The sequence below is a fragment of the Numida meleagris genome, chromosome 7 (assembly GCF_002078875.1).
Source record: "Numida meleagris isolate 19003 breed g44 Domestic line chromosome 7, NumMel1.0, whole genome shotgun sequence".
Taxonomy (NCBI): Eukaryota; Metazoa; Chordata; class Aves; order Galliformes; family Numididae; genus Numida; species Numida meleagris.
The window spans coordinates 20,515,860-20,543,323 of NC_034415.1; the positions used below are offsets into that span (position 1 = coordinate 20,515,860).

The 27,464-nt window shown below is 49.3% G+C and overlaps 1 protein-coding gene across 5 annotated transcripts in view; it reads left to right on the top strand.

Moving 5' to 3' along the window:
• The window catches only part of RNF220 (ring finger protein 220), a 164,873-nt gene that overhangs the window by 1,629 nt on the left and 135,780 nt on the right, over positions 1–27,464 (top strand). For all 5 annotated transcript variants that reach the window (XM_021405525.1, XM_021405526.1, XM_021405522.1 and 2 more), the window contains exon 2: positions 4,536–5,264. In XM_021405525.1, coding sequence (XP_021261200.1) covers positions 4,640–5,264 — 625 coding nt within the window. In that variant the 5' untranslated portion in view covers positions 4,536–4,639. The remainder of the gene's footprint in view (positions 1–4,535; positions 5,265–27,464) is intronic.

The window sequence follows — 27,464 nt, forward strand, 5'->3', positions numbered from 1 at the left end:
CGAGCCGTGCCGAGCCGCGTTGGGTCGGGCTGTGCCGTGCCGTGCCGGGTCGAGCCGTGCCGTCCGTGCGGGGCTGTGCCGAGCTGAACCGTGTCGGGTCGGGCCGTGCCGTGCCGAGCTGAGCCGTGCCGTATCGGGTCGGGTCGGGCAGTGCCGTCAGTATGGGTGTGTGCGGTACCGAGCCGTGCCGAGCCGTGCCGTGCCGTGCCGGGTCGGACCGTGCCGTGCCACCAAACACCTGTTTAATTTGCCGCCGGCCACATCGGACCCGCGGGGCAATCTCTAGGCTGCAACGTGGGCATCGCCCCGCTTGATTTTATATTATTCCCTTTTCTTGAAAACCTTTCCGAGGGGCAGCAAATACTGAAGCGGGAGGAGTGGGTCCGGCCGGCCGGCCGCTCCGCTCTCCCCCCGCGGGCGCCGGAGCCGTTCCGGCTGCGGGACGGGGGGGCCGCGCCGCGCACAGCCGTAGGTAGGTGGTTGGTTGTTTTTTGTTTTTTTTTTTTTCCCTTTTTCCCTCCTTTTATTCTTTTACAAAACCCCAGGCGCTTCCTCCCCGCAGCCCGCCGCAGGGCATCCCCTCGCCGCCCGGGAGCTTTTTTTTTTTTCCTTTTTTTTCCTTTTTCTTTCTTTTCGGTTTTCTTTTTCTTTCTTTCATTTCTTCTTCCCTTCTTCCTTTTCTTTCCTCTTTTATTTTTTTCCTTTTTCCTTTCTTTTTTTTTTTTCCTCGAAGAACTTTGCGGCCAAACAAACCCCACCGAGGGGCACAGGCCGCGCTGCCCTGCCCGCCAGGGACGCCCGGGGCCGGGACCAGCGCTGCCTGCTCTGCTCCGCCCGGCCCCTCCACTCAGCGCTTTCTATTTTTTTATTTTATTTTATTTTATTTTTCTTCCCCCCCCCCCCCCCCCCCCCCCCCCCCCCCCAAACCGATATTCACAGCAGTTGGCATATCTCACACGTTGGAAAAAATTAACTGTTTTTCTTTTGTATCTTAATCCAGTGATGAGAGCTCTCCTTTGTTGCCTTTCGAGCTTGCATTTGTTTTATTTATTATAAGGAAATCCAGTTTGGTTCAAATATATAATCCATTTGAGCACTTAAATCCCCAAACAGCTGGCATTATTTTGTTTTATAATCTTTGGCTTTTCTGCACAGAGCATATTTCTAAATTCCTACTTGACATTTATGGGGAAAAAACTTTTTAATGTAAATGGATATTGTGATTTTTTTCTGGGTCTCTCCTCATTTAAATGCATCATCAATTTTCCCGTGTTTCCTTTTGTTTTTATCTTTTTCTTTTTTTTCCCGTAACTTGTTAATTATTTTTTTTTTTCCCCTACGAAAACTTTGTTTCTGGAGGTAGAAAAATGTTAATTCGCCCCATTATTTTAATGTCTGACATTTGGAAATGGTTGAGAGACCACAAAAATGCAACCTGTTGTAGGAACCCAGGGCGGTGCGTTGTGTGTATTTTAATCGATAGCAGAGCAGTGATTTAGGAAGAGGAACTCCGAGTCGCATTTTAGGGTCAGCTTTGCAGAGGTGGTGGCTGCATATGCGGCATGCATGTGCCTGCATATGTGCTCACCAAGGGGGTTACGCTGGCAAGCAGCGCTCCCTCCTCATTTCCTCACTCGCTGGGGTGATGCCTGCGAATTCCGGCTCTGTGCCTTCTCCTACTTTTATCAGACTGAACTAATTCAGAGCGGTGTTACAATCTCCACGCGCAGAGGAACCAAAACCGAGGCGGGGAGAACTGATTACAACTCGTTCCTTGCTGGGAGATTTTATTTTTATGGTTCAGAGCCATTCAATTTGTCTTGGTGGTGGAGTGTTATTAGCAACACATACAATTACACAGGTAATTTGTGTACACCTTAACCGGGGCAGCTTTAAAAACCAATAACTATGCAGATAGGTAACCATTAAAATTTTATACATTTATATATATGTGTGTGTTTTCATAACCTTGATACTTGGTGGGCAGTTCATGCAGCTCCATAGATGGATCTCCACCCCCCTCCCTCTGCTCCTTGTTTAGTTAATTCAACAAAGACTTTTCGCAATCTGTTTGGAGTTTGTCTGATGCCGTGGAAAAGTAGCTGCTGATTTATTTGGTTGCTTTTCGATTTCTGTCTGCAGCCCGTCTTTTCTCCTCCTTTCAGCGGGGATGTCAGCTGTTATTACTTCCTATTGATCCCTTTGCAAAGTGAGAAGTGAACTAAAATTAATGTCAATTCCACTGCTCGGATCAATAGCCGGAGTTATTTTAATCTGGATTTGCGCGAGGTGCTAAATTAAAAAAAATCAGCATAGAGGCAGAAAAGTAGCAGTTCCTCCCTGTGCCCGTGCCTGCTGCCTGCCCGTCAGCCCGCGCTCCGGCTGGCCGATCATCCCACCATCCATATTTTCTTAATTAAGGAGGTCGGTTAGTTTTCTTCTTTTGGGTTCTGTATTTAAACCAATGACATTTTGACATCGGGAGTGTATTAACGAGAGATTTTCATAATGACCGCTCCGCCGCGGTCTGATCTGCACACGTCGTTGGGGGGGGGGGAGGTGGAGGTTGGAGAGGTGCTGGGAAGAGAGAACGAAAAAGGAAGTGGGGGCTGAAAAAAAAAAAAAAAGAAACAGAAATTTGGCCGGGTGAGATATGGTAACGCGTTGATTTATTCCCAGCGTAATGAAGTTTGCAAACGAATAAGCGGCCGCGGTGATTCACAGTATCCTACAGGAGTGTCAAGTGTTGCGGCCAGATTACTAATTTATGAAATACATTTAACGTAGCGGGGTGATAGCACATGTGAAAATAGAAGAGGAGGCAGAGGCGGCTGCTTTGCTTTGTTGTTGTTTCTTTCTTTTTTTTTTTTCCTGGAAATCCATATTTTCCATGATCTCTCGGTTTCACTTCCACTGTTTATTTCTGAGGGTGGCAGTTCCTTTGCAGCCGTCCCTTTATATACAGCTCTGTGCATACACGTATGTGGACCTACAGGGCCGTGTGAGCCTCCAGCGATGCCAAATTTGCCAGTAGAGGTGGTTTCCTGGCCACCAGCTTCCAAGAGTGCTGCATAAAGCAGCAGAGCAGAGGGTTCAGAGCTGAGCCGGGTGCCCTGGCACTGCTCTCCCTGAGCTCTCGGTGGCAATGCCTGGATAGGAAACTTACTTTAAATCTGGAAGAGAGCAGCTTTGCTCGTGCAAGGTCCATAATCCGGTCGTTCAGCACTGATGTCCACGATGAAGGAGTGCCAAGGAGAGACGATGCCCACTTGTCTTCACCATCAATGCCCATCGCTGGGTGCAGGATGGGGGAGAAGGAGCAGGATCACCGCGCTGTGCTGAAGGCACCAGCTGGGCTCCATGCGCTGTGTTAACCCAGGCTCCCCCATTCAGGCAGCACAAAAGGCACTCCATTAGGGAGACACTCCTTCAGTAAGTTTTATTTGAGATGTTTGACCCGCTGGATTTAAGAGGCACAATTTGTAACAGCTTTTTATTATTATATGATTTTTCTGGCCCTTTGAGCTCCGGCGGCTGGGATATTGTTTCGGAGTTATGGTCCTTGTGTTTTGAGCTGGGCTGTGGGGCCTGAATGGCAGGCAGCGGAAACTTGAAAGAAAAGACACTAGATTGATTGGGGGAGAAAATAACAAAGCAAAAAGCCCGAGCGAACTCGAGGGGACGCGGAGAGGAGCGGCTCTTCCTGAGAGGCTCGACGAGATGCAAGACAGAAATTTGGTTAACATTTTCCTCTAAATGTTAATGGCACATCCAGGGCAGTTTACAAATCTACTTAAGAGTGAGTGCATTAGGAACTAAAATTACTGATCCATTCTCTCTCGTCCCTGACCCGAAAGGCAGACGTTTGTGGAGATCAGATGGCAGAAGCACCCATTATGATTTTAAATATTGTCAGAGACGCCAGGCATTTTATTGGTGAAGTCTCTTCTTTTGCTAAAAGGGAGAGTGCCTGCGCGTGTTTGTGACGATGGAGCACACACAAGCACCCATACAGCCTCATTCGTACACCCCATGGCGTATAGGATCGCATCAAGTCCTATGGGTGCGGGTGTTACCTGAGATGTGTGGTGTGACAGTGCGGGAAAACACACGGCTGCTGGGAATGGCAGTGGGTACAGCACAAGCACGGCTCGTGGTGATATGGGTAACGGTGTGCAATAGGTGCTTTCATATGGTTACACACACACAAGCAAATGAGGGCTCTGCGTATGTGTGGGCATTCTTGAGTGGACTGCAATTAGAAGTACATGCCACTTTTGCCATATCAAATTCCAATTATCATTTGGAGTTACCATCCTAATTTCAGACCAAAGCTTGTTTATTAGCGGGTGATTAAATTTGCGTGCTGTTCTCCCTGCTTTGCCTTTCATCCGCCCCTGCTGGATGACACCCTTAACCTGGAGGGCCACAGCCGCTCCCGGCGGCGTGTGAAATTCTCTGTTGATTTCCTTGAGTGAGTGGCGCGGTGGGACCGACACCTAACCCATCGTCTTCTCTCTTCTGTTTCCTTACAGCGTCCGGAGGGTGATGACGCTTCAGTAGGTTTCCCAGCCCTCGCTTTGCTTTCCCTCCAGGGAAGGTCGTTCCGTGCACGATCCTGCTGAGGAAAGACACTCCGATGGACTTACACCGGGCCGCCTTCAAGATGGAGAACTCGCCCTACCTCCCCAACCCGCTGGCCTCCCCGGCGCTGATGGTCCTCGCCTCCACCGCCGAAGCCAGCCGCGACGCCTCCATCCCGTGCCAACAGCCGAGGCCTTTCGGGGTCCCGGTCTCAGCAGACAAGGACGTGCACATCCCCTTTACCAATGGCTCCTACACCTTTGCCTCCATGTACCACCGGCAAGGCGGGGTGCCGGGCGCCTTTGCCAACCGTGACTTTCCTCCCTCTTTGCTTCACCTCCACCCCCAGTTTGCGCCCCCCAACCTGGACTGCACCCCGATCAGCATGCTGAACCACAGCGGGGTCGGGGCCTTCCGCCCCTTCGCCTCCAGCGAGGACCGGGAGAGCTACCAGTCGGCCTTCACGCCGGCCAAGCGCCTGAAGAACTGCCATGACACCGACTCGCCCCACCTGCGCTTCTCGGACGCCGACGGGAAGGAGTACGAGTTTGGCACCCAGCTCCCCTCCAGCTCCCCTGGCTCGCTCAAGGTTGACGAGACGGGGAAGAAGATCTTTGCAGTTTCGGGCCTCATTTCTGACCGGGAGACTTCGTCCAGTCCTGAAGACCGAAGTGACAGATGTAAGTACCTCCACTGGCTTGTTGGCATTCCTCTCGTTGTGCGCGGTTGAGATACCCAGCAGGTGTCTGTCCTTGTGCTGAAGGAGGGGATGAGCAGCCTTTGCTCCCTGCCACCCCGCAGCATTGCCACGTTTCTTATAAATGGACAGTGACAGGTTCCAGGGGGAGGTGCTCTGAAAGGAAACCTGTCTTCCAGGCAATGCTGACCCGACGTTATATGTGGAAAGGTGTCTGAGCCCCCAAACAGGGATATGGGTGCTATACATCTGTGTGTATGAGCAAGGCTTCAGCTGGAGATTTCCCAGAGCTTGTAGGAAATGCACTTCGTGCTTTGGGTCTTTTATCCTGACCTTTTCTTCATGCACACTGTTCTTGTAGCAAATGCATCACCTGCAGGGTTTGTGCCTCAGGTGGGGACAATAAGCATATTCCTGGCCACTGAGCTCCCTCTTCAAGGAATAAACCCAAATCTGTTCTTTCAGGTCAAAAAGCTGCATCCCAAATAGGTCCCGTGTGTTTCTCCCATTGGTGGCAGTTGGAAGGTGACTCTCCATGGCCATAGCTCCCCACTCACCCATCACCATTCCCTGCTGGCACAGCGACAGTGTCCAGGGATGGGCTCCAGGCCTTTGAGCAGGGCTGGTACCCCAAAAGGAGCACTGAGTTATGGTCAGTTTGCCTCTAAGGAGCAATGAGTTTGCTGCTATACATAGGCTCCTTTGTTCTGCTGAATTTTCTTCCTAGAAAACAATTCTATTTCTGTTGTTGTTGTTATTACTATATTTTTTCTGATGAAAATCTACTGCCCTGCTTCCCCCTCTCCCTTTCAGGCCCGATTTTTCCTCTTTATGATGCCGAGGAGGTAATAGAGACATTGCGGCTCTGCCTCCCCTGTCGGCGCTGCTTCCCCAGCCTGTCTCCTTGCATTAGGCACCGCGCTAACTTACCGCCGCTAAAAGGCATCTGCCTAAACCCCGCGTACCTTTTCAATAAAAGTCATCATAAAATCAACCTGCCTTGTAAATCCATCGCTCTTTGCTTTTGAAATATGCCGCCAGTGTGTCTTTTATGTCCGCGTTCGCAGGGTGATTCCTGCTGAAGGCAGGAGCTCTGTGTTCCGTGCATTATTCTGCATGGGGAAGGCAGGTGGGATCTCAGTGGGGACGGTTTATGTCTGCTGCACAGTGGAGCAGAGCAAAGGCGACATCCCCGATGTTCCACCGACATTAAAATTCTTGCGTAACTACCGGGACAGTTTACACTAAACATGCCTGTTGGCTCTGTATCATATTTCCATCATATATAGATGCTGCGCCATGGAAACTCAGCTCCATTAGCACCGCGGGTTTATCTGGCGCGTAATACGCAGGGATGGGACTGTTTGCTGTAGTGCCATTTACACATGCATGTGGTTGGCCTTGCTCTCTAAGTACATACCTGGGGGCTGTTGGCTCTGGTTGCTGGGCCCTGAGGATCTGGGTGTGCCAGATCAGCACAGCCGTGTGTCAGAGCAGGTAGATGTCTGTAGCTTCTGGGCGAGATGCAATAGGGCTTCTACCAGAGCTTGCAACCGTTGTATGTCTTCTTCAACCAGCATCGCCATCCCATGTCCGGTGGGTGCTGTTCAGGTTTGCAGGCTCAACTTTTCAGTTGTATTTTTCAGATTCTTGAAAGCATCGGTGTTATGTGGGTAGTGAGTTACTACAGAGGCACTGCGGTGTCTTCTGTAGCACTGCATAGGAACCTTTTTTGGATAGCTCATTAAAATGTTTACTTCATGGCCTAAAGGGTGATTTTTTTTTTAATGGAATTTATTGCACTGTTTTAATATTCCTGAAAAATAACTTCACGCTTGAGATACTTTGCAGCACAACGAGAATCCAAAGCCAGGCATTTCCATCTTGGAAAGATGAAGTGGCTCTCTTTAGTCCCGTGCATTGGGGGAGCAGGGTCTCGTCCTGTTTTCACCCATTTGCTGAATTCAATGAAATGATTTGGGATCTGCCACCACCGCTGGCACCTGGCCCTGTGCAGTGTGTTTGTACAGAAGCGAGTACTCGTGCAGCAGTGCTGGACTAGCGCTTGAGTCCATGGGATGCTTGCAACAGGGGAGCAGATGCTCTGAGTGCATCAGGGTGAGATGATGCTCCTCATCATTCAGAAAACCAGGCTGAGGTCAGTCTGCTCAGACATGGTGCTGTGAAATGCAGGCGCTGAGGACACCACCCAAGCGATGCACAAAAGCAGAGCCTTCCCAGGGAGCAGCGGCAGCGCCGTGTGCTGGATGGGGCCCTTCTGCTGGGTGCTGCTGAGAAATGCGATGCCGTTTGTTGGAGTTTGGGGGCTTCTTGTAAAGCACGTGTTAAAGACACCGGGCAACGTATTTTATGGGCTTCCTTTAATAAACCCGCAACAGCCGAGATTCCTAGAAGGAGTGGAAATTAACGGTGTGTTCCTTTCTGCAAAAGAGATCTATAGCCCCATTTTAAAATCAGAAAAAAAGAAAACCCAACCGTATAAAGACCCTTGGTTTTACTCTTTGCTCCTAATAAAACCTGTCCCAATGGCCTTCTACACACAGCTACCATGGCATCACCTTCCCACAAGGTGATGGGCAGAAGTCCACAGCCAGAGGAGATGGCTTCCCGTTGCTGGCTTCTGCTTGCTCTTCATCTTGCATTGGCCATGACCCATGGTGTGTCAGAGACTTGCAACCTCTCACCACAGCTTTCATCCCATCAGAATCTGCTCCTTCAGCCTCAGTTTCCCTGCTGGTGCTGGTGGCTCTCACACAGCTCCAGGAGGAGAGCTCTGTGGTGGCATGCTGTGCTGGGACCCCAAATCCTGACCCCAAATCCTGACCAGCTGCAGCACGGGGCTCCCATCAGCTGCTCCATAGGTTTTGACAGAAGGCACTTTGCAAGGGCAAAGTATGAGTATTATTAATATAGTACAGTTAGTAGAATATTATGAACTGTTATAAATCATTACCGCTAAACTACGGTTATTAAAGGAAATGACCAAAGTGCACTTTCTGAGCCAGGATCTCCGACAGTTAAAGCGTTGTTTTATTATTTCACTTGCTAACTTGCAAAATTCAGGAGGCAGCGACAGTTTCCTGGTTGGGCTGCGATGGTTGTGCAAGGGATTGGGAGACGCTGGAGGAGTGGGCATGCACGTCAGGAAGCAAGCAAGGGATTTAGTCATTGCTTTTCTCTTTCTTTGATAACCTGAAGGTCTTGAAGGAAGGAGACGTACCCTCGTGCAGGTGCCTTGGGCCCTCCAAGGCCACCGAGGTCTTTCTGGAGTTCCCATAGAAAACTCAAGCGTGAAGGTGCTTTGGAATTGTCAGCGGTTGTTATCTGTGTGATATCATTTAGACAAGTCCCATTAAATGCTAGCAGCAGATCCATTCTCCCCTCTTTGTTTGCCTTCCAAGGAGCAGAAAACAGACATAATTATATTTTACGTGAGACTCTAAGATTTCCTCTCATCTCCTCCTCTGCTTAATATCTGCAGCTATAAAATAAATTCCATTTGTGCGTACATGGTGTTAGACAGAGGTAAATAACTGTCATCTGAAATCTGCCTAACCTTAATCTGTATCAGGAGCACTATAGAGCACTGTACCCATTTGTATAATATTAGGCTTTATTTTTATTATGCATTTCTAATGCAAATTCATAGCGGGGGCAAAGTTGTTTTCTGCTAATGCTGCACTCCAAGGAAAGTGGCTGCCACGAGTGACTGGTGACAGTCTCTATCCAGCGGTTTGTGGTCCTCAATCACATCAGTATACCTGGGGGGCATTTTTCATCCTTGCTCTTCAGGAGAAAAAAACAGATTTGAGGACTTCCAAGGATGATTTTTAGCTATGCAAAGCAACTGGGACCAGCAGTTTGTGGAACTGGCACAGCACTGGTGTGGCACTGGGCTACACATGTGAAGCTTTCCTGGGAGCCAGCCTGGAGTCAGAGTGCTCTGAGTGAACATTGATGGTGCGGTTTGGTGCAATCTGTGGTTGTGATCTTGTTCTTTGTCTTTCCTTTGGAAAACATAGATGGTGGCAGTGATAAGCCAGGCTTCCTTTGGCCATCAGCGTTGTTTTCTCTTTCAGCCCCTTGCTGGCATCTTGAATTGCAGCAGAAGAGAGGAGAAAGCAAAGCTGCTAACCTGGAGCTGAGGTCTGCTTTCTCACCACTATTTTAGGGAAGAACGTGTTTTGTACTTTTTCTCATCAGTGCTGGGCTTGTGGTGCACAGCTGTTTGCAGTGGGAAAAGGAAGGCGCTGCGTGCCTCTGCATCCCCGTAAGAGGAAGAGCTGGAATCCGTGTCCTTGTTTCCCGCAGCAGCATGGATTCTGGGTAGCTGGCTCCAGGCAGAGTGACACAGCCCAGGTTTTAATTTGGAAAACATAAGAGCTTTGATGCATTGGCTTTTTGCTGGTGCAGTCCTGCACAGCTGCCTGTGCCCTGTGCCCTTTTGCAGAGCCAAGAGTGCATCTCAGGTCTGCCACAGTGAGCCCATGTTGTTCTATTGGGATTTTCAGGAAAAATCACTTTGCTTCTAATTAAGATAGTTTAAATTTTAAAAGTCTCAACCTTTTCATCTGATTTTGGTGCTGTTTCCCTATAGAAACCAACTTGCAAAGCCATTTAGTATGTGCGACTGTCTGTCCTGTAGCATCCCTCACTATATGGGAACATAGGATAGCAATCCCTCATCCCAGGGAGCCTGTGCTGACACTGGGCAGGCATGCAGAAGGCTCTGCACCAAAACACAGCTCTGCCTTTTCCTCTGGCTTTGATTCTGGTATGAGAAATGTTACAGGGAGCTTCTCCACAGTGCTTTAGGGGAGACTCTGCAGAGTGCCAGCGTCCTGGTCCCTGCTCTGTGCATGGGGTGGGGGCTCACTGGGCTGAATGCCACCCTGGTGCTGCATGTGCCTGGTGGTCCCTCTCAGGCTGGAATGCATCTTGTCCTAGTGTCACCATTGGCAATGCGGATGGTTTGGGACCAGGTGGCCAGCAGGAGAGCAGGATGCAGGTGGGAGGCAGCATCACTGCCAGGGGGCTGCAGTGCCCTGCACAGAACCTGCTTCCTTCTTGGGTTCTTGTAAACCAGTTTCACTTCCCACTACCGACCATCGGTTGGAGGTGAGCCTCCAGCACAGCCCGCAGCCAGGATGGCAGCTTTCCCCCGGTGCACTTCTCTTAAGGAGGCAGTTTGACCACTGCTCTTTTTTTTTTGGCTGCGGGATGAAGGAGAAGTCGGGTCTGGAAGGGGCTGAGCACTGGAACCAGCACGAAGTGGGGAGTGGTGCTGGGAGCCTGGGGTGAGGCACAGTGGGATGCAGGCAGTCCGCACGCTAGGAGTTAAACGTCATCAAGCTCTGCAGAGGGAGTGTGAAATATAAGGGGGCTTCGAGTTATTTCTGTCCTCATTTGGCCAATGTGTTGGGCCCCAGACTGAAATAAGTGTGATGGCTGTTGGATCAGGACTGGGATATACTGGAAAAATGGAGCAGTGAGAGTGTGCAGATCTCTGTCTCCGTCAGCCAGAAGCAGTGCTCCCGCTGTCTCATTATGTTCTCTCTTAAAAACGAAAATGCCTTGACTGCGGAAACAGAAGGAGATGGTGTCACAGCAAGGCAGGGTGGGGAGAAGGGGTGAGAGTTGGTCTCGCTCGGATGTGCCTGAGATGCTGCTGCTGCTTGTGGAGCTGTGCAGGGCGCAGCCTGGATCGAGCCTCGGTTTATGGCATATTTCAAGGAAGAAGGGGCCTTAAGCTGGGGAAATGCTTCCCATTCAGCCATCTCTTCAGGAGAACCATGAGGACACAGCTCTGCCCTTGAGCACGTCCATCTCCCCTCCCTGTGCCCTGGGATGAGCTGGGATGCCCTGGTAGGGCTGGGGAAGGTCACAGTGTCAGTGAACACCATCTGGGGCCGTTGTGTTGGGTTGGAGCTGCACCTGGGCAAAGAGGCGAGGGAAGTCCCAGTGTGGTGCGATGGGCTCTGCAGGAGGGGAGGGCAGGAGGGGGCTGTTAGACGGCACTTGCTGGCGGTCGCTGTGTACTCAGGTGGCTCAGTGATGTTCGGGTGGTCCCAGAGCCACTCTGTTTGCAGCCTAGGAAATGTGCTGAGAGCTGTTCGTATGCAGATTGTTTTACTTCTGTTGCTTGATAGAGGTTGGCACATGGAATGCAAAGGGTACAGCCGTGCCTCCTCCTCCTCATCCCAGCCCCACAGTGCAGGAAGAGGGAAGGGCCATCTGGACATTTCAGCTTGGGCTCTATTGACTTTGGACAACAGAGCCATTCCTCATGGTACATCTTGAACGCAGAGGTTGCCGCATTCCTGTACACCGAGGGCGGTGGCATTCCCGTCTCGGAGGTGCTCAGTGCTGCCTGCATTGCTGCACCAGCTCCAGAGGGATGGAGCCTTGTTCAGTAAACACACCCCTGGCATTTCTTCTGAAGAAACTGTTGCCAGACACAGAGATGGTTTTTTTCATGAAACTTGGATGAACAGCTGAAAACAGTGGCTAGGAGCAGCAGAGAAAGAAACAGGGGAAAAATTTGGAGTAAGGTAGATAAAAGTGAGAGATAAAAGAAATAATGCAGGGAAGGATGAGTAATCGACATTCTTGGAGTCGAAGCACAGGCTCTGGCTTCCTTCCTGAGCAGTAAAATAAAATTTAAAAAAAAAAGTCTTTAGAACAACAAAACTCTGGACGCGCTGGTTTCCTTCCTGACGGGCCCAGCCTCGTGGTGTTTCGATGAGTCCTCATTGGCAACCAGGGCTGATCTAAAGGCCAAAGGCAGAGAGATTGGGGGGGAAGGGAGAAGGGTTTAACTCTTTGAGATCTGCTGCCAGAGATCTGCTGTGTGGCGGGTGCTGGAGCGTGAGCAATGTTACTGCCATTGGGCACCTGATATTGGCTGGCACATCGGCCTGGTGGGCAGTGGGGAGGACGTGTGGGGGCAGCTTGCGTGCTTTGGGCAACTCATGTTTTGCTGCGAGCTCTCTGAGGCTCGCCGCTCTCTGCAGGGTTCCCCTCTCTGAAAGGTCGAAGCTACTTCTTAATTCCCAGCAGCTGACAAAATATTTATTTTCAGGTACTTAAAATATTATAATTTGAAGTGGAGTCCAGGGCCCTGGCTGGAGCTGAGCTTTTGTACTAACAGCCCCAGCGAAATGACTTTTTCCTCCTACGACTTGCCAACAAACGCTTGGAAAATAATTGTGGGACAGTCATCCCTTTAGTGAGCAGATCAAGAAGATTTGAGACTTGCCAGAGCCTTTCAAAGGGCAGGCCAAAGGTTCAAGTTGCTGCCAGTTCTATTTGTCTTAGCCTTTATACTTACTTTTGTGTCATTAATTTCATCAAACGCTTGAGGGTAAAAGGCACCCAGCGGGCTGCTGCTTGTGCCGAGTTCTTTGGGTGTGCTTGGACACCTCTTGGGAAATAAGCCCGGCTTTTTGTGCAGGGGGAGATTAAAGCCAGTGCAGACGCAGAAGAACCTGACTTACCCCAAACCAAAGTTGTTTCCCTTCCGAGGCCCTTTCAAAGCAGGCTGTGAAAGGAGAAGTGTATATGAATGATGCTCTGTGCCTACAGGACCTATGGGGATCTTCAGAAATAAAGCATTGCAATGAGATTTTGCCAAGCCACTGAAAAGAGGGCTGAGCAAGGAGAGGTGAGCAGAGCATCTCGGGGCTGTCGCCCGGGGTTCCCATCGTAGCCTGCATCCCAGCAGCTGCTTTCCAACCCTTTCTGCCCCAGCACAGCCAGCCGAGCGCTTTAATTTCTCAGCAGAAGTGTTGTAATCATTAGGCAGCTCGTTGGAGGATCGGCAGCACTTAACCAGATGTGAACAATGCAGCCCAGGGTCCCCGTTCCCTCGCTGGGTTGCAGCCAGCTGCCTCGTTGTGCCCGTTTGGGTGCCTGGAGGGGCTGCAGGAGGTGCCCAAGGCCAGGTTGGATGGGGCTCTGGGCAGCCTGATCCGGTGGGGGGGGCAGGGGTTGGAATGGATGGGCATTGAGGTCCCTTCCAACCCAACCCATTCGGTGATTCTGTGACCTTGGGCTGAGTCATCCCAACAATACTTATATATCGTAAACTTTTATAAATATGCACTTGCAGAGCATGTTATGCTTAAAAAAATCTTTGTACAAGTTATAGGTTTATGGTTACAGAGAGAAAAAACATATTAAATCAGCAAGACCAAGGGAGCAAACAAGATATAAAAGTGATACTGTGTTATGCTAGATTGTATTGAAAATCCCAATGCGTCTTTTTGTGTGTAAATGGTAAATTCTTCTCTGAGTTCCCAGTTTGTTTCTTAATGTGCATCACGTAGCAGAATAGCAGCGTGGACACCGTTGCAAATACGGTATGTGTTTTATTGTGAGCATTATACTGCATAGCAGAGCACGGGTGTTGAATACCGCAGCCGGTTATATACAGCTGTAAATGGAGCTACCCGCTGTTCTGCATACAGCAAGCTGCATATTTATGAGTAAATACCAGCCTAGGTAAAATAACAGCAAAACAGGAAGTTGCATTAAAGACTTCAATGTTTAGAACCAGTTTGCTCAAAGCTCCTGGGACAGCACTGCGGGGAACAGCCCTGTGTTTTTTCAGCATTAAGTCTTTTCCACCTGATTTTTCTTGTTCTGAGAGTTTAAAAGCCCCTTCTTAACTCCACTGCTCATCAGCATGTGGGGTAACTCGGGTGTGTTCGCAGGCACAGTGAGAGCAGGGCTTTAGCTGGGGGAACCATGCACTGACTCCTGCCTTGGTGCAGCTTCGGGGTTACATGTGGGGACACAAGCACAACGTCTGCAGTGCCAGATCTGGAGCTACAGGCATCGAGGCAGAGCAAGAGCTCCAAAATGAGCGATGCCTTCTGAAATACCGGCGTGTTTAACCTAGAGGGAGCTCTCCTACACGAAGAATGAGGCTGTGCCCGAACAGCTTTCACCCTGCGCATCCTTAGCAAGCTGCTCCAAGAGCACCTGGGTACCACACCAACACGGGGCGACCCATGGGCCACTGCTGCACTACTGGTGGAAACTGATGGAGATTTCTCCTGGTGGTAACATTTCACCTCTTTATCCTGCTCCTGATGACACAGACAAGGCAGGGTTGTGATGTTTTGGGTTTAGGCAAACTGGTGAGTCCTTTCGTGGAAGCTGGGTGATACTTGAGGTGACCAGTGCAGATGATGCAACCATACAAGTTCTTCAGTCCCCATGGGTCCTGTTCCCAGAAGATGCAGGAGTGCAGAGCAAGGGTTGGCAGCATTCAAGGTGCTGGGAATGAAGGCTTGAGAGAGGCAGAGCTGAGAGCATAGAATCACAAAATCGTAGTTGAGATGGAAGGGACATTTAGAGGCTGTCTAGCCCAACTAGAATGAACAGGGACACCTATAGCTCCATCAGGTGCTCAGAGCCCCATACAACCTGACCTTGAATGTCTACAGAGACAGGTCATCCACCACTGCTCTGGGCAACCTGTGCCAGTGCCTCACCACTCTTATTGTGGAAGACTTCTTCCTTATATCCAACCTAGATCTCTCCCATTTTCATCTGAAGCCATTCCCCCCCATCCTATGGGAAGGATGGGTGCTTTTTTTGTGTTGTTTTTTTTGGTGAGTTTGGGTAAGGAAAGGACACATGTGAGCTGCATGGGAAAGATAGCTGGAAGGAAGAACTAAAGCATGAAGAACTAAAGCATGTTTTTCCATATGATTTTTAAAGAAAGGCTTTGCATTAACTTTGAGCATGGCTTTCGTTTGTTCATGTTCCTTGTTTTCCTATAGGGTGAAGTGACATGGGTTTAGTGGGCACAGTGATGATGGGTTGATGGCGAGACTTAATCTTAGTGGTCTCTTCTAACCTCAATGATTCCATGATTTTAAGTGGGAGCAGCAGAGGCAGGAGAAGTGACTTAGATCCAAACCCCTGATTTAACTAGAAAAAAGCCAGAGGAAAGGAGCTGGAATTGGAATAAGCACTTCCCTTGGGGTTTTGTGCTTTGCTCCATATCTTGGATAATGCCCATTCCACTCCTCCATCTTACTGCCTTTGCTGTGTGTAATGCTATAATGTGATGAAAAGTACAGCAATAACAGCAGGGTGTCAAAGTCTCTGGCTGCAGCAGATGAGAACAAGCCCAAATACAGCAGCCATGGACACAGAAACAAAGGAAAAGAGCTGCTTACCTTCAAAAGGCCTCAAATACACAGAGATCTCCAAAGAAACACCCTTGCATCCACTGCCAACCCTTAAATGAGGTCTAGGAAGGGGTGGATCCTGGCTCCACCCCTTCTGCTCACTCAGGGCATTGCTTGCACCTGAGCTCCCCTGGGTTGGCCCTGTCTTCCTACCAGGTGCTCAATCACTGTTTCAAGCCATGACTTAGCATTTCCACTACACTGTGCTACCTGGGACATCACACCTGAGCCCCTTGTCCATCCATGTGCTGTCCTCCAGGGTTGCTTCCCAGTAGTAGAGTGGCACAGCAGACTTTGCAAATCCTGCATCCTGCTAGATGCTCAAATCTTGTATTTAGAAATGATGCCCGTGCTGGTTTGGTGCATGTTCTGTGACCATGGATGGTCACGGCTGTTGACTGGAGGTGACAATGCATGGCATGAAAGCATGGAAGCAAGGACAGTCCTACTGCCGAGGTGTGCTGCAGCTCAGGGTGCTGCTCCCTGCACCTGTATCTGCATCCAGCTTTCCTGAGAATGGAGTGCACCTTGTGTGAGCATCCTCTTCCTTGCACCCATCCCCTCAGTTAGTGCTGTGAGTGAACCAAAAAGGCTGATCTGTGCTAAAGGAGTGTTTCCAACGCCAGCCCTCTAGAGGAGCCCGTAACTGGCAATTAAGGCATAAAAAATATTTCCATCGAGTGAGCCCTAAATAAATGCTTGTCACCGCTGATCAGAGTTGGTTTATTTCCATGTGTGTTTTCCTTCTTTCTTTTTTTGTATAACTTACAGCCCTGTAAATGCTCAGCAGCTGTTAATATGATTCTGTCGATACGTTTACCATGGTGATTTGGCTATATTTGGCGAGCGTGTGAAGAAATCACTCACCGGTGAGAAGGAGGAAAGACAAGCTGTCGATAGCGAGGGAGAAATGCTAATAACCCGGTGACAAATCATTCCCGGGAATCTCAAAGGGTTAAAAAAAAGGGGCCGCAAGGAGTGAAGGTGACTCATCGGGAACTGCAGACACCAGCTGTCATCTCCAGCTCCTCCTGCGCTTCATCACTTCACTTTTCTAAAGAAATATTTTGTTCTAATTCAAACAGACCAGGGCTTGTTTGTTTTTTATGAATTATTTACTGGGGAGGAGAACCTCTCGAGGTATTCATCTTCACTCAGGAATGAGTGGACGTTCAGTGCTTTAAAGAGCTCCATCCCCTCCATGATGAGCCTTTTTCATTCAACACCCACTTCCATGCAGAATAATGGCCAGAAGGTCAGCTCCGCCATTGGGTGTGCGCTGGAGGAGTCCCAGTAGACATTGGCCTTGTTCACCTGCTCTCGTGCCGTGGGACTGGGACATCCCATGGACACCCAAGGGGATGCTCGTGCCACGGAGGCATGAGGGTTTCCTGGCCCTGAGCTGCTTCTTGGCGTGTTCCTGCAGCTCAGTGTGCCCAGATGTGCTCCTTGTGCACCGATAGCTCTTCCAGTGGCTACAGGAGCTCGTCTGATATTTTGCAGTCCCAAAAGGTCTGATCCGGTGGCCGTGGAAGTAAATAAATGGAAGGATGTGCGCTGCTTGGACTGGGCAACCGATTAGTCCCTAAATGTTAGTTGATCTGCTTTGGGGTTATGACAGACAAATATTGCCCCAAGGTTACTGCTACAGGAATAATCGATCTACCTGTCTCAGCCACATCCAGGCTGCCTGTCATCGCTGCAATAACCAGTCGCACGTTACATCCCAGGAAGATCGTGCCCGACCAGACACGATGCCTTTTCTTTGTGTAGTCTGAGGCCAGGCAGTACCGTTTTCAGCATATTTAAGATCATTTCTACTTGACACTTATCTGCTCCACAGGATATTGCTACTTGACTGCAATGTCCTTATTACAACTACTTAGATTTAATTCATAATTTTTATTTATTTATTCATTTATTTTTACGAAATAAGTAAGGCAGCCTGCAAATAAATGACTTGGTCCTCCAAACAATTTAGACAGACAAAGTGCCTTGAGTGTGATTTAGCTTGAGTGGTGTAAGTCGCACGCTTCTACAAGCTTCAAAATGACAGGAGAGATAATCCCATCAGGCAGTCTGTAAAACAGAACAAGCCTGGAGAGTGGTTTTCTTGTATACAATTACACTTAGAGACACGGAATTAGATGGAAGGAGATTCAGGACCTTGGGAGGCTGAGGAAGGCTGGGTTCTATGTGTTGATACAACAGTGGCACAAGGCACAGCAACTTAGGCACACTTCTTCCATTCATCCTTGTGTGAAAAGTTCCTGACTTGGTGTTGATTTTCTCGAGACGGTGTTTATTTAAATCAAGATAATAATCTTCCAAATATACCCTAAAATTATATAGCCATATAAATCCTGTCATAATATATTCAGTAAAACTGTCAGGTGATCATTCTTAATGTAAGATGAGACCTTTTCATTTCCATCCAGTCAGTTAGCACTAAATTAACTCCTTGGAACAGGCTCAGAGTCATTCATTTGAGTAAATACCCTGGTTATTTATTGAATATACAGAATTGCCGTCTGTGCCGGGGCTGGGAGCGAGGGCTCCTCTTCCCGTCCCAGCTCTGACAATGGTCAGCAGGAAGCTTGGAGCCAATTGCTTAACTTGTATGTGCAGAACTAGAATGGGATTCTGCCATGGGATTGCTGAATGATAACTCAGCATGCATGAAAACTTAGTGACACCCATAAAAACAGAATCGTTTGAGTCGGAAGTGGCCCTTAAAGACCATCTGGTCCAACTCCCCTGCAATGAACAGTGACATCCACAGCTTGATCAGGTGCTCAGAGCCTGGTCCAGCCTGATCTTGGATGTTTCCAGGGATGGGGCAACCACCACATCTCTAGACAACTTATTCCAGTGCTTCACTACACGTGTTTTGCTCTGAAAATTGGTGCAGCCATGAGTTGGCTCCCAGTGATTCATTCCAAGCATGGGCAGGGCTGCAAGCACCATTCCTAATCCGCTGCCTCAGCAGCAACTCAAGAGTGGGGATTGCTCAAGAGCTCATGGACTTTTAGACCTAAGGAAGGAATCCCGTTTGGAGTGCTGTATTCAGCTTGCCCAACAGGAGAGCCAAATAAAAATAAATGAATAAATGAATCAAATCCTGATGGTCCGGATCCAGGCTGTGAGGAGACACACTCATCCTACTCTTTGGGGAGACCAAATTCACTGCACAGATCAAAGAAAGAAGAGGAAAAGCTCTTCAAAAGTCAGGAAACAAAATCACCTTCACTTTCCTTTAAAGGAGGAAAGTTACTGGACTGCAGCCTGAAAGACCCAGAGCAGCAAGCATCAAAAGGAAGTGCTCAGTCAGACAGGGCTCTGCCAAAGGTGAGGTGCAAAGTGTTGGCAGTGCCATGTGCACAGAGCACAGCTCCCAGAGAGCAGTCCCTTCCCCTACCCACAGGAGTTCTGTGTCCCAATCCCCTAGAAAAAAATAAAGAAGAAGAATCAGAATTGTTTGAGTTGGAAGGGACCCTTAAAGGTCATCTAGTCCAACTCCTCTGCAATAAACAGGGACACCAACAGCTCCATCAGGCGCCCCATCCAGACTGACCTTGAATGGTCAATTGGAAGAAGAGAGAAAGCAGCTCCCCACCTAGAAGAAAAAGAAAGAAGTGACTTGGGAGCTGCAGGAGCACGGGGTCACCTGCCCAGGACACACAAAGCCAACAATGCATGGGGACCCAGGTGGCAGCAGGAGGACACCAGGGCTTGGCACAGCGTGGTGCTGGAGCACTCAGCTCTGGCTTGGCAGTCTGGTTGACCTGGGGCTATTTTGGTGCCGAACTGGGATTTTGTGTAGTTTGTTTTATTTTACTCTGACATTGTTTAGTGTTTAAAGGTTACCTGGGTTAGGAATTTTACTGTTGTATTGATTGATTGGTCTCTTCTGTCGTGTTGCCGGAGATGAGAAGAAATTGAGAAAAATGCTCCCGATTCGCTCACCAAACATCAGAACTCCACAGACTTTCTCCTTCGCTGCTCTTTTGCCACATGTGAGCATGCACATAAGGCTTCCTCCCCATGCTGCCAGGTGCTGTGTAGGGACCAGTGCTGCAGATAGAGCCAACTGAGACTCATGGTGACTCCAGAGGTCACGGCACAGGCTCTGCCACTCGCCTCTAGCCCCGTCAGCAGAGCACTGGAAAGCACAAATTCTGGTGAGATTACGTTATAATTTAAGACAGTGAACATGTGCTCTGCTGGCGGCTATAAAGATTCAAATCATAAAGTTTTACAGTGGAACGGTTTCTGTAAATGCATCGTTAGAAAGGGGGAATCGTGCCTTTAGTTCTTATGATGTATGGGGCTGCCTGGCTTGGTTTGGTTTGAGCAGTCCTTGGCAGGACCTGAGGTGGGGTCCCAACCCTATGCTGCCATTTAAAATCTGTCCTTCCTTCCCTGGGGCTCTGATGATTCAATCCCTGGGGAAGGACTGGAGATGCCGAGGAGTTTTTGTGTCCTCCCAATGACAGGTGAGGTTAACGACCCTGCAGGAGTTAACAGAACTCATCATAGCATGATGTCCACGGTATCTCATTGGGGTTGCATGGTCCTCAGCTCTGCGTGGTGGGGTTCTTTCAGCATTTTTGGCTAGCAGGGACAAAGATGTCTTGGTGTGTGCTGTGCCCCTGTGATATCATAGAACAGAATCACAGAATCATGGAATCATTAAGGTTGGAAAAGACCACTAAGATCATCCAGTCACCTCAACCCACCCCACTATGCCACAAAGCTGGACTGGCTTCATTCTTTCAGAACATGACACCAAGCTCTGTCCCATAGTACTAGTTGTGTCCAAAAGAAAACATCACCACAAGTTGCTTTGGGTCCCAGCACCATGCATCTCCATCAACACAATGGCATTGCTCAGGGTTTGTGTGGGAACCTTTCACCAACCTGGGTTTGGGCTGACACAGCCAGTGAGAATCTGCAGCTGCTGCACGAAAGGCAAATGAATTAAACATAATATGAATAATACAGTCAATACGGCAGCCATGAGTTGTTTATTTTTATGTTAAATTCAATGCATTTTTGTCGCCCTCATATTTTGAGTGATCAATAGGGAAAAGATTTTCATATTAACAATACTCAGCTGTATTGTGGAAGCGAGGGGAAGTGGGAGGTTTTGGCAGCTGGGCCGATGTGCAAGCTTTTTGTCATCACTTTGGGACGTGTGGTGAGCAGTTTGAGATTATGACTAAGCATCACAGGTATATGCATTTGCCGAAAGATCAGCAGTGAAATTGTTTCCAGCATTCCCATTCCGATGGTTATCTCCAGCCCTCGCAGTTAGCACCCCGCTGGGGAATGGGGCTGCGGCAGAGCTCTCCGCACCGGTGTTTGGGGCGCTGCAGGAGGAACGCACTGCAAGAACTCCTAGTTCATCTTTCAGTTTTATTTATAAACTAAGCACAGCACAAACTTACTGCAAATGAAGACCCACAGTGCAGAAGGCATGGTACTGTGGGCTTTGACCTGAGATGGAGGGCTGTGTTCTGCTGAGTTTTGCAGCTGCACAGTTGAAACCAAGAGGGGAGTGCAGAAATGGTGCAACATTCCAATGGTTTCTAACTAAAAGAGAAGAGATTTAGATTGGATATAAGGAAAAAATTTTTTGCAATAAAGCAGTGAGGCACTGGAACAGATTGCCCAGAGCAGTGGTGGATGCCCTGTTCCTGTAGATAATCAAGGTCAGGCTGGATGGGGCTCTGAGCACCTGATGGAACTTTAGGCATTTCCATTCATTGCAGGGGGATGGCCTTTAAGGGTCTCTTCCAACTCAAACCATTCTGTGATCCTATGAAACGGGATCCTTTGGTCTTCATCTGCAAAATGGAGGGACAGACCAGGGTCCTACCAGTGCTCTGCTCCCTGGAAGAGGGCACTCCATGTGCCGTGGTGCATGCTGCAAGCAGCTTCCAGCTCTGACTGGCCAAATTGCTTTGGTTGGGTTGCGACTGGGACATGATGGCCAAGCCTTGTGGTGCTGAACCCTGCCCTTGGTGACTGCATAGATGAGCAGGATAGGGGCACAACACTGTTGAACCTTGCATGTACATTGGTCTGGATCTGCAGGGCTCAGCACCAGGCGGCCCCGGCCCCGCTGGCTCGGAGGAGCAGATCGATAGCAGAGGCGGGTGATAGATGAGGAGAGATAGGGATGGATAATCTGCTGAATTTACATGACCCAGGGTGGTCCGGGGAAGGCTGTGCGATTTTCAATAGGAGACAGAAGTTGCCTTAGTTTCCAGCTGCTGACTGCATTTTAAAAACGTTGCGGGGTCTGTTTGGGTGGGTGGAGGAAGCTGCCAATTGTGAGCAGAAAATGAAAAGAGGCATGTTTGCTGCCGCGCTCCCGAGGAGGCTGGGGGCTGCCCCCCCACCCCGTGCGCAGGGCTCCGGCTTCCCTTCGCTCACACACTGGGAAATGCTGGAAGGACTGGTAGTGCTTGGGGATCTTGCATAGATGGGCGTCGTGCAGAGGTGTGGGCTCGCTCCATGGGAAGCACAGGGTCTCAATCCAAAAGCCTCTTCATGTCCAGCACTGAAATTAGCAAGGACGTCATGAAAACACACACCAGCAGGTAATAAGGAGAGGCAAAAAGCTGCACTTTTATATTAAAAAAATAATAATAAAATAAAATAAAAAAAACAGCTTTCCAATCCCATTGATACCGGAGAGTGGAATTTTCAGGCTTAATCCTGTAAAACATTGCTAAATGCCTTCCGCCAACAGAACAGAGCATATGCCAGCAACACAGCTCTGTGAGGAAACTTCCCCTGAATTGAGGCCACCCTGTGACTGTTTACAGTGGTGTCTTCCCTTTGTCTTTTGTCGTTTGATCTCTGCCAGAAGCATCTGGTCTGGCTTTGCTGGAGACGCTACACTGGGTGCAGTGAGCAGAAAGGCTTTTCTGCCCTGTATGATGCCCCAGGGCTCACCGGGGTGCCCTCGACTGCCCTGCTGGACAGGACACCTTATTGAAGCAGAGACATTTTGGAACTCTTTGCAGGTGCCCAGCATTGACCTTCCCACAGTTAAAATAGACGTCATCCAACGTGTGCAAGCAATGCAGGCAGCACTATCTCATTGCTACTGCCATTAATGCCACAAGTTGATTCTGCCCCATAAGCTGGTGTTTCCTGGTTTCCAGCAGTTCTGGGCAGCAGTGGAGATGCCCACTTGTGCACTGACCTCTCCGTGTGCGAGCACAGCGTGCGTGTCACCCATAAAGACGTAGTCACACGGATATCTGGGCATGTATGTCCCTAGGCTGGGCCCTTTGTACACTGGTGTTTATTGAATGGGCTTAATACAGGGCAAAGTTCCCTTTGCTTTCTACCTCCTGACGTTTCCGGGAGAAAAATGCCCTGCTGGAGCCTCGCTGCAATAGCTAAGTGAATAACTTACAGGGAAAAAACCCCAACCCCGCAGCATTGCTCCAGTTAAGGAATTAGCCCCTCTCCCTCGCTCGCTGTCAGTTCGGTGGCACCCTCCATGCTCTGCGTTTTAATTCCAGTCTCTAATCTCAGCCGCTCCTGTGATAAATTAATTGTAATGATAGAGGCCCCAGTTACGAGGTCTGCACCGTTTGCTTGTAATCTGAGCGACAGGTTTAGGGCCTGCTTTATTTAAGATGCAAGGGTAATTACATGGGAGTTAGCATATGCAGGCAGGGAGATATGATTCATTCTCCCAGCGACGGCCATGACACAGCTGTTTGTCGGATAAAATAGAGGAACCGTGTTGTTACAAAATGTTCCCCTTATTATACCTCATTAAAAACAAGGCTGCGATAAGTCAGACCTGGCAATGAATAAAATGTATTGCCCCCTGTAAAAGCTGATAGGAGAGGAAGAGGGGCTTCGAAGCAGCCTCGGGTCATTTATTTATTTTTTGTGCGCTTTCACTCTCTGTGTTCTTTCTTTCCCTCCGTATTCCTGCCTGGAAATAAAAAAAAGCAAGAAAGAACACTCTTTTTCTTTCTCTCTTTCTTTCTTTCTTTCTTTCTTTCTTTTTTCCTTTCTATCTTTCTTTGAACCTGCCTCTGCCCTCCCCTTCTGGGGGCAATAGCAGATAAGGCAGCATGCGGCCAACGGCAATTAGCGGAGAACAAAAGAGGAGATTTGTTCCCATCGGCCCAGCGCTGTGCCTCTTCACCTTGCCCCAGTGCAACAGGCTGGAGGATGGCAAAGAAAGCATTAAAAAATATTAATTCACAAAAAAAATTCGACATAGTACCCAATGTCAGACTTTGCGGGCTGCAGGCGTTTCTCCTGGTTTATTTCTCATTTTGACTTCAGTTTTAATTTTTCTTTTAGAGTAGTTGCAAGCTGGCATCAACAGCCATCGCTCCCAGTGCTCCGCCAGGCTCTCCTTTGGGCAAAGTCACTGACTTCAGCAGAACTGCAGCCCAGCAGCTGTGGCCTTTTGGAGCTGTTTGTATGGGCTGCATTAAACCAAATGACGTGTGTCTTGTTTTCTCTCCCAATTTTTTTCTTTTTTTTTGTTGGACTCTGATCAATACGTTCAGCTGCCTCTTCTCAGCCCACTTGCCTCTCTCCTGTGTATGTTGCTTTTTTCCTTCCCACAATGACTGGGGTGAATGAATAAGGCTGATTGATAGATTGGCCAGTTTATTTTTAACTTAAGCTATTAAAGGAGATTCATAAAAGCATCGTAATCCTCTCTGGATGGACATTTCAGTTATAAACACCGTAACGCTTGACTAACAAGATATTTTTTGCAAATTAGATTCGCTGTCTTAGAAGTAACTTTCTAAAGTGTCAGACAGCAAATGAGCTACTAGTGCCCAATGAGATCCTAGTATGTACCCAGGATGTCCCACTGCTGCAGCAACCCAGATTGGTACTGGTGCTACCAGGTCATGTCTATTTTGGGTGCAGTTTTTCAGTGGAAAAATGATTGCTGGGTTAGGGGCAGGACCAACATATGGCAGTAATGATAGTAGCAATGGAGTAGTGGAGCTACTGCTGCTTGCAAAGCTGGCACACGTTGCATGACCACTGTTTTTAGCCCTCATATAAGAGTCTGAAGCATTGTCATAGATGTCAGTAGTGCTGTGAGTATTGGGATGAGACCAGCACATTCTGAAGGCTCACTCTGGACTTGGGCATGTCATTGCTGAGGGATGCAACTTACTTTTTGTGGTTGTATTTCCAAGGAACACACCACAGAGCACTTACTGTTGCTTAGGGACCACAGGGTCATGATGCTGGTTCATGACTTGCTGCAAGGATAAGGGCTCCATTGCTTTACCATCTCCACTTCCCAGCAACTCCCTTGCCAGAGCCTGCTGTTGGACTGGGATGAAAGCTTTGTCCCCATGGTGACTTGGACTCTTTTCCTTATTCTGTAACAGCAGTTGCCCTGCTGGCAACATGGGGACATCCCTTCAGGGACTGCCCATGTGGATCAACACCATGAGGCCTTGAAGCCCAGCAGGAACATCATTGCCTTTGAGAGATAATGCCTTGGCTGGAAGGGAAGGATGGAGCCATCTACCTACAGAACCAGACACGAGCAGGGCTCATGGATAGTGCGTAGGATCACAGAATTGTTTGAGTTGGAAGGGGCCCTTAATGGCCATCTAGTCCAACTCCCCTGCAATGAGCACGGACACCAACAGCTCCATCAGGTGCTCAGAGCATGATCCAGTCTGACCTTGAATGCCTCCAGGGACAGGGCATCCACCACCTCTCTGGGCAACCTGTGCCAGTGCTTCACCAATCTCCTTCCTGTCAGAGGAAAGCAAGGACCAGGGACAGCTTTGGGAGGGAACTGGTGACCACTGAGCCAAAGAGGGCCTAGGTGCACAGAGAGGGGCTCACCACAGCAGGAGGACCTTGAAGTGTCCCCTCCAAGGAAAGGCAGCTGGGGACTCTGCAGGGTGGGAGGGGTTAGGGATCACCCACAAGCTGGCTTCCAAAGACATTCAGGGCAGGGGGCTCTCAGAGAGGCAGGTGAGTAAATCACGCGCCCCTGCTCCATCCTTGCCAGGCCCTTCTTTGTGCACAGCACAAAGGCCGGGAGTGTTTTAGTTTTGGTGCGTGCGGGTATGTTTTGGCGTGCGGATGCCCCCCAGCCCAGGGGAGCAGGGCCCCCATAGGGCTGGTGCCCCTTGTCGCAGCCTCCAGCAGACAATGCAGGGGGTGGGCGGGGGGAGGCCTTTGTCTCCCTGTTTTATACACTCTCTTTTCAAGGTGGGGAGGAGGGAGAGGGGCTGAAAAGTTTTTGAATTTCAATCAGGTTTGGCTTTGAAAGCCTTTGGCTTTTGTTGCGGGGAGAGGAGGGGAGGTTTACATTTCAGCTGAGCCTGGTGGATGGGCGCTGGGGAGGGGACAGTCGTTTTAATGACATCAGTTTGACTTTGGGGCTAGTCAGCCAAAAAAAAGTGTCATCTCCATGCTGGCAGTGCACACCGACATGGGGGAACTATGGGACATGCTGCTGTTGCTTTCTCAGCAGCCTCGAGAGGGGCACATCCATCTGAAGTGCTGGGTGTGAAGCTGAATGGTGGTCCCCGGCCACCCGTCCCCCCCTCAGTGGCAGCTTTGACTTGCGTAAGCTGGTAAAGAATGGACCCACCCATGCCTAGAAATCCGCCTCCTCCCTCCCTCCCCACCCTTTTTCCCCTTTTTTGAGAGGTGAAATGGAGCAGATCCCACAGGGAGCAGCTGCCGCCTGCACCATGGTGTAACCTGGGATGCCCGGTGCCCTCGCTCTGCGTAGCCAGGGTCTGGTGTTCCCAAGGCAGGAGCAGACCTTGGACCAGCCTTTGGGAAGTCTCAGTTGGCCAAAAACCATGGTTGGTGCCCTGAGATTGGAGATGTCATGGCGCCATGACAGAATGACCCCCATCAGCCAGCTCACACTCTCAACACCCCCTTCCTAGCATGGGGCTACTCTCATTATGGTCAGCCTTGTCCAGGGGGAGGTCTGGGCAAGAGGAGCTCAATGTCCTACAACTTGACATCACCTTGCCACCTCCTTGCCTTCCTGCCCATGGCAAAGCCACATCCCATGTCTGCCTGGCCCTGGGGCTGACCCATACCAGTGCCTGTGGCTGCATGGGATGGTGCAGATGGCCCTTCCCTTTTGTGTGCGCCTGCCCTCGGCTCCCCCATTCAGCTGCAGAAGAGCTGGTTCTCCTTTGTTTTGAGTAGACTTGTTTAAGAAAAATGCAGTTGCGCACTTCCAAGATCAGACCTCAGTTCTCCCAAGGCAGGCTGCTCAGATGCACACCTCCAATATTAAAAATCAAACACTGATCTCTTTTCCTGACTGGGATGAACTTAGTGTTAAAAAAAAATGTGGAAGAGCTCATGGAAAGGAGAAAAAATGGTTTCATGCAATTATTTTCTATATTTGGTAGAAATCCTTAATTCTAGATCATCCATCCCAATTCCCAGGTCACAGAGTGGGACACTCCTGTTTTAAAGAAAACAGAACTGGCAAGCATAGGTTTTGGATCAGGAGAGTGTTGTGTTCCAAAGATGCATGGGCAGCCCATGCATGATGCAAGACCAACATGCCCATGGCAGCAGCATGCATTCTTTCCCTTCAGCATCCCTCAGCAGCTGCAGAGCAGTGGGATGAAAGGGTGCCAGGGGCAGGTTCAGCCTTCCCCTCACAGCCCCAAGCCCTCCTTACCAGCATTCAGAGGGCTCAGGTCTCAGAAAGGGGGGGGGGGGGAAAAAAAAAAAAAAAAAAAAAAAAAAAAAAGGACAGAGGTCANAAAAAAAAAAAAAAAAAGGACAGAGGTCAGAAAATTCTCCATTTGACCCTGTTTAATACATAGTGCCAGAACAGAGGGCATGTGAGCTCTTATAAACGGAGAGGTCTGGTACTATAAAAATGTAAAGATCCCATCTCTGTTCCTCAAACGTCAGAAGACTCACAGCTTCAGTCC